Source organism: Patella vulgata, chromosome 6 (genome assembly GCF_932274485.2).
Source record: "Patella vulgata chromosome 6, xgPatVulg1.2, whole genome shotgun sequence".
NCBI lineage: Eukaryota > Metazoa > Mollusca > Gastropoda > Patellidae > Patella > Patella vulgata.
In genome coordinates, this window is record NC_065884.2 from 51448136 (window position 1) to 51459248 (window position 11113).

Sequence of the window (11113 nt, forward strand, 5' to 3'; positions counted from 1 at the left end):
AAACAGATCTATGAAAATATATTTTCTAAACCTTTTTTAATTTTGAAATTATATTGTTTTTACGTGTGATAAGTGTTTTAGCGAATAGTTGTAGAAAGGGTCTTGTAGATTAAGACTATGGCGCATGTGCTGTTTTAAACTTCCGAGAGAGAGAGAGAGAGAGAGAAATGGGGTTTAACGTCCACTCTACACAAATTAGGTCATTTCAGGACTAACATTGTTTAATTTTATTTCAAAATTTAGCAGTGGGTATTTAGCAGTGGGAGGAAACCGGAGAAAACCCACGAGGTTGGACAGGCGACCCTATTCCTTGTCACGTACAACCGGGGATTCGAAACCACGCCAGTTGACTTAATGACAGGCTGCGAATCGTTTTCTCCACCTCATTCAAAAAAACACCTGCAACTATTGGGGTGACGTGCTGCACTATGATAATGCTGTGATTTTAAAGAATGTGGCCCGATTTGGTTTTTCTACAATCCCCTTCCCACCCTGTCTTGTGAAATCACTTTTAAACTATCGCTCCAGTCATCTATAAATATTGTTGGGTGTCGTACACATGGCAATGGATGCTTACTTGTTCGATACCTCCCGACACCACTTTTTCTTCGAGGAATTAACTTAGCTAACTCACTTTGGTCCTGCTATTGTATTCTAGATTATATTAATATAATACCAAATATAATTCACTTGTGGGCACAAAATGTTTCATTATTTTGAGAAAACAAATAATTAATCAACATTTTCCTACTATCTCTTTTATATTTATCAAATCTGCTACTTAGGCCTATATATGATGTAATGAGTACAGCTGTATTTTTGTGACTTGTAGAAGGAGACTAGGACAATAAGTCGACATCTCGACGTTACGATAAAAATAACACGATGATACGACAGAATAAAGTGTCGTATGATTGCGTCAATACTGTCGTGATGTCGTGTTGTCGCGTTATGAAAAGGGCGAGATTTAATATGGCCACTATCAGCCACCATAGAGGTACCACATGAACCAATGCCAGTCAAATTGTCTGCTTTAAAAGCCCCGGCTGACATCCAAATCTTTGGCCCCGTGGACATCGTATTTGAACAGAGCTTGATCAAACATTGGGGACACCACATGGAACTAAACTAAAATGAATAAGGACATTTCATTGAGAGCAAAACAAGCTCTGCCAGACAATGTTTCCTCAGCATAAGCCCCCTACACCCCATCACCAAGACGCTAGATGAAACACTGACACACAGGGGGTACCACATCTAACAGCTAGGACTGTCAATTTCATGTGATAGAGTGATGAGTATCTCCACATCATTGGGTAAGCGGGTGTGTGGCTATTAGCATACATGTCCAATGATAACAAGGGTCCCACTCTTCCAGCATTCCAACTCGTATGTTGAAGAAATGGGTGAGTGTTCTATCTGCATCGTTCTTGAGAACTTCTTGTGGCTTAATTGTGCCCTTCCTGTAGAATGCAGTGAGGAAGTCCTACTGGCACGAAGACCTATAATGACTGCAGTGAGTCCCCTATGCTCAATTCCAGAGCGTGCCCCTGAAGATCAACCAGACCAGAATAAAACAGAAGAGTTTGTCTGTTCATTGTATGGTATGAAGGGTTAAAACAAAATGAGCCCAGACATGTAAAACTGTGTCAAATGAAAGGAAAAATGAAGAAGGTACTAACTGATACCCTTAAGGAATCCTTCACCATGGAGGAAAGGCGAGCACAACATTTCACCATGCACTAGTCTGGGGGCTATATTACGGCATATCCTCTTATGCATCCAGCTTGAAGAGAGTAAACGTTCACGAATTGCGAAGACTTGATCACTAGGTACCCTGAGGAAAACCCGACTTTGAAATCAAAGGGACACCTTTAATAATTCAGCATATAGTTATTGTGGATATAAAATTTTCAGCTTTTAAAGATCTTGTTTCGGGAAAACCTGATATCAAATATTACGAAGGTCGATTGTGCTCTTCTCTACCTTGCGCAAAGACTCTCCGCACATAATGAAGGGCGCAATTCATCTGGCAAAGTGCTGACTCTGCAAATCCGGGACACGGACTGAATCCCTTCAATTAAGTATAGACAGAAAAGCATGAGTATTATAATCCAGTATTATAATGTCGAGTGTGGGCATCCGTGTATTCTTATGGTGTTCGGTGACGATTCTAACTCGGAAAATACTTGAGTGATGACTCTGGGTCTGTAAGAAATCTACCCCTATATACATTATTAAATACGGTTGCGTATGCTTTGGAAACATTTTCTGGTATGGTAAATTCGAATCTCTTGTGTCCACAGGTTCCAACTTATAGTGTTGTCGGGCGGGGCTTATACAGCAGACAATTGTCTGGTATTGCGTATATTATACTTAGTGTAGAGTCCCATTGTTCATTTTAACTGTGTTTCATGTGGTATCTTTCATCTTTGATCCAGTGATTACGTTTCTAGTGTAAGGAAAGATTTGTAATATAAGAATCTTCAATGAAAAAAATGGAATTAAACAGTTAGAAGGTTTAATGGATCCATGCGATTTAAAGCGTCGACACATGGATCCAAAATTTTCACAGTCTACAACAGAATACAATAATAATAAATAATAATAATAATAGCTTTATTTCCAATCAAGGGTCCACAGGGGACATGGTACAGAGCAAACAAAGAGAGAGAGAGAGAGAAATGGGGTTTAACGTCCACTCGACACAAACTAGGTCATTTCGGGACTAACATATGGTTTAATTTTATTTACGTAATTCGCTTGCGCGTAGGGGTCTTTAGCAGTGGGAGGAAACCGGAGGACCCGGAGAAAACCCACGAGGTTTGAAACAAAGAGAGAAAACCCAAATGACAGTCAAGTAAGAAAATATAATAGTATACATAGCTCCCAACAGGGGAGATACACATATAAGTACCTTATGCACTAAGGCTTCATGCCGAAAAAAAAACGGCTCATGAGAACATTATTATAAATCATGAAAGGAGATAAATCCACTTAACTCTTAATGTTACAGAAAACCCACGAGGTTTGAAACAAAGAGAGAAAACCCAAATGACAGTCAAGTAAGAAAATATAATAGTATACATAGCTCCCAACAGGGGAGATACACATATAAGTACCTTATGCACTAAGGCTTCATGCCGAAAAAAAAACGGCTCATGAGAACATTATTATAAATCATGAAAGGAGATAAATCCACTTAACTCTTAATGTTACAGATCAATATTAAGCATTACAGAACAGCTGTATTCATCCGCAAAAAAAATAGTACCTAAAATTCATGTACATTATATAGGTTTAAACGTCAAATGAGGTCAAATGTATAGAGACGTCTTTAATATATACTAAATATTCGTATCATCCCAAATCGACAATAAAACAGTGAGAAAAAGGAAAATCTAAGTAATGGCATCTAATTAACATAAAATTTACGACATAATGGATTCTTCAATGTTTTGATGGTGATCATGAAGAAAATAGGCCTACATCTGTTCTCAGGAATCCGATAAGATTTTCAAAAAAAGATCAGTAGAATTATAGATTGTTATTCCACAAAGTCGAAAGGTATGTTAGATTTTTCATTCAGTCAAGTTAGAGCGAGTTTATTGCCGTACTTTGAGCTCCAAACCCGATAGAAATGAAGGCGGAAGTGGCCATAATAGTTTTAGAGATCACTACGTGATGGCGCTCCTGCGTCGCGACAAACGGGGCCGATTTGTCTAGCCTAAAATGTAGGACCTCTGTTGGGCGTCTCGAGGGAGGGGGGGGGGTCCTTGTCTGGCAGAGCCTGTTAAGCTTTCAATGAAATGTACCTGTTTATTTCATGTGGTTCACATGTTTGATCTAGCCCAAAATGTAGATTCTACATTGTAGAACCTCTGTTGGGCCAATCATTGTGTCCTGACAATTTGTCTGACATGGGGTATTTTATACTAAGTACAGTTTAATTGTTGATTTTAACTTCGTTACATGTGGTAACTCCAATGTAATGTTTAATCTAGCCAAAAATATGGGACCCTTATGGGGTGTCTGGGTGGCGGGCTTATGCCGAGGAAAATTGGTCTAGCGAAATCTGTTTTGTGCTCAATGAGATATACCTGTTCATTTCAGGTTGATTCCTTGTGATATCCCAAATGTTTTATCAAGCTCATTTCCAGCACAATTTTTACGCGGTCTAACATTTGGGGGTGTCTGGCGGGGTTTTTATAGCAGAAAGTTTGTCTGGCAGTGGGTATTTTATACTCAGTAGAGTTTAATTGTTATGCAGAGGAAAACTGTTCTGGCAAACTGTTTTACACTAAATGAGATGTACCTGTTCATTTCAAGTTTATTTCATGCGGTATCCCTAATGTTTATGGGCCAGGTTAAATGGTACCTTATTCGTTTGACCGCTGATATATATTGTGATTCTTTTGTAAGTACTTATACAATGACCCGAAGAAAAAATCAACATCGCAAGGAGAAAACCCCTGACCGTTTGGTTAACTTAGTTTTTCTTGAAACTAACAACCGTTGAAGTGATAATTTAGATTTAATCTTACCGACAAGGTTTCTTATTGTTCGTCGTCCATGTCTCGCTTTCAAATGTCCTTCAAAATCTAAGATAAGAAAACTCGCGTAAATCTTTTTATGGTACATATTGTAAGTCAGTAGTTGATTTAAACGTGTTCTGTTTACTACTTAAATCTAGTCAGATTTTGTTATCTATTGTTCCTTGCCTGATTGGAATCTGAAGATTGTTATCTTTCGAAATACATATACATGAAAAGAAAGCATTTTTGACTTTCTTTTAATTTCAATATCGCTTAATTTATTGTGGGAAGGCAATACTATACATGTAGATAGAGATAATAGGCCTAAGAAACCGTACCATGCAATAGAGCTAAAGCGGATAAAGGATTTTTCAAAATGGGTGGGAGAGACGTGGATGTAAAAAGCCAATTCCCAAATTCTTGCCTAGCGTAGGAACTAACAATGTTTTGCAAGTTTTCAGGATGTTTTTTTTTCAGGAATTGTTGTGGACTTTTTCTAGTGATTGGTCCGAGAAATGAACCACGGCATTGTCGATTCTTATATCCGTTGGCACATTATAGTTGGGTTGGTGTCAGTGGCGTAGCTATGATTTCTCAACTAAATTTTCCGACATAGAGATGTTAGAAAAGAAAGATAACCGTGCTGACCAGGAACCAATAAACGAGCTCTTTAAAACTATATTAATACAAACATTTTTTTTTTAGGTTTTTACATTATAAAGGAAGTAATTGTATCTTCTGAGCTTTTAGAACAATTTATGTAATATATTGGCAACTATGTATTAAGATAATGTCATATTACTTGTGTTCTAACCTGTCGAGCAAAGCTTTATATAAGATAAGGCAATTGAACTTCTACGAAGCTTGATATATGTATATATATATGTTACTGAAAAATATGGATACTGTAAGTTAATATAAAATCGAAAAATAATTGATGAGAACAATATGATGGTATTCACCTAATCAACTCATTATCAATGACTGCTCAAGAGGCTTATCTATTAAACCTATTCGAAATTTTAATTCAGCCTACTGTTGGCATTTGGTTATTACTTGTAATTGTAATCTATTTAACAAAACATGCTTTGAAATAAACCATTCGCCTACAAATCAGCATATTCCTGAAGCAATGGCCCGAGAAATCCCCCTCTGGCCATTGCTGGATTGGCTTCTGATACTTGAGCTCTTGAGAGAGAGAGAGAGAGAGAGAGAGATAGAGTCTATTCTTCCAGTTCAATCAAAATCTATCCCAAGCACAGCAACATGAGAACCCTTCGTTTAATCTGGGGTCTTCCTTAAAACTTTGGACAGTGATTTAAGGTATTAAAACCGGTGAAAGTATTGTTGTCTCCAAACAGTTTTGTTTACATTGTAACCGTTTTAATAGCCTCGTTTGTCAAGCAATTACTTTTTCTACAATATTCTGCTATGCACTGGTTAATTGGGCGTAATAAAATCATGAGTCATGACGTAACGTTATGTAAACATATTTGGTCCAATTTGGAGCTCTGTATAAAGGCTCTGTTTAAAGCGTAATGATATTGTTACACAGTTAGGTATTGGTTGTTAATCGGACTATTGACGAGTCATAATTTGGAACAGAAATTTGCTTCCATTGCAGCAGTGTTAAGTGGAATTAGCTCTGCAAGGAGTATGCCTAACCATGTGATCAAGAAATAACAACCGCTCCGCAGTCAAGCTAGCATACAATAAGCTGCCATGGCAGACCACAGTTAGGTTGCCAGTTGGTGATACCCTGACATTTTTTACCAGTGCTTGCCCCATGGGTGTGTTTCGGGTAATCCAGTATTTTTTTAAAGTATGATTGGGTGTCTGTACTTTCCATATATATATCAAATTTGCCATACTTTTATTGGAAATAACCACCCGATAAATACTGTCGGGACAATGTATCTTTAAGCCATCAAAAGATTGAATCAATTATATATACAACACGCATCCGGTGTTAAAAGAAATGGAGTAATATTGTCAGTGGCGTACAGGGGACTGCATCCAGTCTAAGAGTTTAATTACAATTGCTTTTTTTTAAATTTAAAATTATTCCTTTTAGTTTCGTCACGAAAGCTGGTATGAACGTAGATCAGTGTTTTAATAAGCCAGACTAGGGTAAATGGAGTACTTTTCTGACATGAGATCGTTTTTGGGGCACCGAACGTCACTGAACTAAATTTAATTTAAATAAAAATGTAATTTCTTCTATTTTTGCATATCTAAATTGGATGACAGAGATTCTAATTCAGTTTTGAAAGTATGACGCTCATTATCTGAAGTCCACAATCGGGAAGACCATTTTAATTCTTGGCTATTGCATTCGATAGAGTCCCTTTTACACCCAAAAGGGCCCCGTGGGAATTTTTACTTTAGCTTGAACATTTTGTTTATAGTGTCACCAGTTTGTCAGAAAATGTGAGATCATTTATTCTTACTTAACTCGTCCATAATATAATTGCACCAAATCGAATCTATTTTTTTCAAATTTTTCTGTTGGCTTTGTGCCGCACTGGGCCCTAAGCCTTGATTCTTAATTCAACGACCCCCACCCCCACCTTACCCAAACGCCGCCAATTGTTGTCTAGTTTAGGACCCCAAGGTTAAGCTGCCCCTGTTTTCCAGCTGTGTTTACAATTTGCAACGGAGGCAGTAGTTGGCGTTGTTAGCTGTAAAAGCACGTCGGAACAATTGTTTTCACTCTTATTCCAACGCCCATCCCTAAGAGCTATATATTTGTCGATGTAATATAGGTTTAGACATCAGGATTGAAATACTAAGTGGTTTAAACACTGGGATATTGGTAGATATAAGTTTTACATAGAGGATATCTTGAAGATTAGGATGACCGCTATAATATATTTGAATGAAGTGGTGCCGGGAAAATAAGTGGCGGTTCTGTCGACATCGACTCACTGAGCCGTTTTGCTAATTTACCGATAACTTTTTGAAAAATGGGGTAATATTTTTAATTATGTTAATTCTACTATAGAGCTTGAAATAAATAATATAATATTTCAACTTTAAGGTCACCATATTCGACAACCCTATCTTTAATGCAACATATCTTAGGTTACAAAGAGAAAACATAGATTTAATGTTTTATAGTTTGATTTATTTTGTCTTGTATTAATCTTCTAAGAGGAATTCGACTAGAATTAGAATTCATGTATGTAATTGCCAAAACCTGACAATTTAAAATCTCATGAAATGGATCAGTATAATAAATACAGGAACCCCCACAATGTTCACAAGTGTGGGCTGTTTTATTAGAACCGCTAGAATTCGTATTTTCATTATTAGACTTGCCCAACAACGTAAATGACTTATGATCCACTCCACCAAAGCTTACATTTCTTTCTTTTTTCTGAATATCTTCTGAATACACTTCGCTTAAGCAAGAACATACACTGAGCTCGGATTTACCGATCAATGACTGGCGTTTTTCATGTGAGACTTTGGGTTTCTGTTTTTTGGCACGGTTGAAGAGGGATTGCAGTAATGATGGTCCACGGGTATCTTTCGGTTTAGACACTGGAACCTCTGGTACCGCTGGATCAGTATCTAAGTAACTATCATCGAATATTGAACCCCGGCGAACCTCCTTAACTTTCTCTTCTATCGCGTCCTCCAACTTTGCCTCTCTTTGTTCAATCATCTTTTCATCATCAGCCGATTCTTCAAAAAGCGATTTTCTTCTTGAACCGTCACCGGATTGCAGTAATGATGGTCTATGGGTATCTTTCGATTTAGACACTGGAACCTCTGATACAGCTGGATCAGTATCTAAGTAACTATCATCGAATATTGAACCCCGGCGAACCTCCTTAACTTTCTCTTCTATCGCGTCCTCCATCTTTGCCTCTCTTTGTTCAATCATCTTTTCATCATCAGCCGATTCTTCAAAAAGCGATTTTCGTCTTGAACCGTCATCGATGGAGATTGATTTATGGCGCGTTGTATAATATTGTGAATCGTTTTCATCTTCTATAGATTCTTTGATTTCTAGCGTGGGCGTCAATGACTGGCGTTTTTCAGGTGAGGCTTCATCGTCTATAGATTCTTCTATTTGTAGTTTGCCTCTCGAGTTTATGGTAGGAATACTTGTGGTTGGCGTCTTCTGGACGTTTACTTCCTCTGTCATCGGCAGTTCTCCCCAGCTCCTTGGTCTAGCAATTCCATCTGGAATACTTATACTATCTTCATCTGGCGAGTTCTTAATTTCCCGCTTCGATTTCTTCTTTTTCTGCAGCTTCTCTTTTGATTTCAATTCCTTGGCGCTAGCTGTCGGGATGGTTTCGATCGTCTCTTTCGATTCATTCATTCCGGTTATTTTTTCATCATCGGTTTGGGTATGCTTATCTATCGATTCTTTCCTTTCTATCTTTAGCATCTTTTGTTTTAACTTTAAAACCTTCTGTTTGTTTTCCGTTTTATTTTTTTCCTTATCTGTCGCCTTTTTCTTCACTCCCTGGCCCTTCGTTTGTTTTTCTTGTAACTTTGAAACTTTCTGCTGCTCATCTTCCGTTTTAGATTTTTTTCGCGAAAAAAATTTTCGTTTTTTGTCTTTCTTGTTTTCTTGATTTGTCACCGATGTATCTTGCGTTGAAATTTTACTTTCGTTACCCGGTAACGATTGTTTCGTGGACTTAACGTCCTCTTTAACGACATCATAACTTTTAACAAGTTCTAAATTTAATCTAGTGTCGCAGTTCCCTGAGGTTACAATGTTTATCGCCTCTTGTAGAATTGTATTAGAAAAGTCATTAGCTACTTCAGTCTGTTCTTTAATAGTTTGATCTAAAGAAGTTTCTTCTTTCGGCTCTGGAGATACAGGAACGCCAGAGGCTCGACGATCGGCAATCTGAAGACCTGTGCTAGCAGATGAATTTTCTTTATCGAGGCGAATATTGGAGACTTTTCCTGCGCTTGTTTTAATCTTCAAAAGAGATGAAGACAACGATAGTTTAAGTTGCTGTAATTTCGTCCCCGACCTCTTTAATTTGGTCGTCTTCGCATTCGCTGCTCTCTGAAATCTATTTGCTTCAGGACGTATGCCCCATAGGTGAAGAATTAAATGATGAAGTATAGGTAATCTGGTTTTACCTTTTTTCTGTTCTATATGGTGTTGAATATAACATTTCTCTTCTAAGACAAGTTTAGATATCTCACTGAGTTTTCTGAAATATAAACAAAAGATGCCCATCCTTTGTGTTTCATTACTAATATACTTGAAACTGGGGGGGGGGGGGGCTAACGCATGCACGTTGCATTATAAGGTCTGTTATTAAGTCAAGTTGTGTGGTTTCGATTCCCCAGTGTCGCCTGTCCACCATCGTGAGTTTTCTCAGGGTCCTCCGTTTTCCTTCCACTGCTAAAGAACCCTAGGCGCAAGCGAATTATTGAAATTAAATTGAAACATATGTTAGTCCCGAAATGACATAGTTTGTGTTGAGTGAACGTTAAACCCCATTTCTATCTATCTCTACTTGAAACTACATAATATATCAATTTTACCTGATCATGTAAATTGTCATAGATTTAAGGACCCTTTTTAATGTCAATGTTATAACCTTAGATCTTTCTGTAAAAGACCCAAAGTAAAAACGAAACATAAATACCAAATAAACCCCAAAACACTCTTCTTTTATCTTGTCAGAGAATCCCAAATTAAATAAATAAATGAATAAATAAAGAAAATAAAAACATCATTGTCTTAGTTGTCTTTCATATTAACTTACTTATATTCCTTCGGTGATTTCTGGTTTAGATACCACCAGTCGTTATCTAGTATATACACTTGAGGTGAATGAAGACCAAAGAGTACTGCTTGACAAGTCTGATAATCGTTGAAAGCAAGACATAATTCAGCAACCTGTTGATAGATAACGGCGGCTTTAAATGGTGGCTATTAGAGTTAACGAACGTGATTTGCGCAAAAATCATTTTAACTGTCAGATATACTGGTATACAGTACATAGCTGAAATGTATTTGAGTTGGTATGCCCCGCTGTACAATATTCTCCAATATTATACGTGATTCAGCTATAATATATGCAACCAATATTTCTTATTACGTTTGTTGCCATTAAATGCATAGCCTACAGCCATGGTTTTCTGTCAATATCGAACATCGAACTAATTCTAGCCTCTTGGATATTTTTTGTTTACTTGACCGCAGACAGGTCTCACCACGTGAGGACTATTTTAATGGAAATGATTTTCCACCTTTCCGCCAGCATCATGTCCGAGTGTAAATTTAAACACGTCAGATATTACGGTATTTACTGTGGGGTGCACTAGCACCTCCCTTACCTCCCCCCACCCACACAACCACATACGTCGAGACGCACACACACACCTATCCTAATGATATACCTATATACCTACCTTTATGTAGAATAATATTGTTTGATATTTGCTTTGTGGTGTTGTTTTAGAAGAAATATCATTTGATATCATCAGAGACAGCTTGTTAAAATGTGTTAATAATACATCTACACTATGTGCGATCTGAAAAATTACCAGAGTGCATGGTACTCTATTGAATACTGATACTAAAAATT

General features: G+C 37.4%; 1 protein-coding gene across 1 annotated transcript; it reads right to left on the reverse strand.

Annotated features, from left to right (window-relative positions):
* Positions 1-7641: 7641 nt before the first annotated feature.
* On the reverse strand, positions 7642-11005 carry LOC126824363 (transcriptional regulator ATRX homolog). Its single transcript, XM_050553574.2, has 3 exons — positions 10938-11005; positions 10289-10422; positions 7642-9727 (listed from the first exon to the last, which is right to left on the reverse strand). Exon 3 carries the CDS (start codon positions 8938-8940, stop codon positions 7642-7644), a length of 1299 nt encoding a protein of 432 aa, XP_050409531.2. The 5' UTR covers positions 8941-9727; positions 10289-10422; positions 10938-11005.
* Positions 11006-11113: the final 108 nt, after the last annotated feature.

What these genes read in the sequence shown, in the direction of transcription:
- LOC126824363 (XM_050553574.2), bottom strand. Translation starts at nt 8,940, where the DNA reads ATGCTAAAGATAGAAAGGAAAGAATCGATAGATAAGCATACCCAAACC.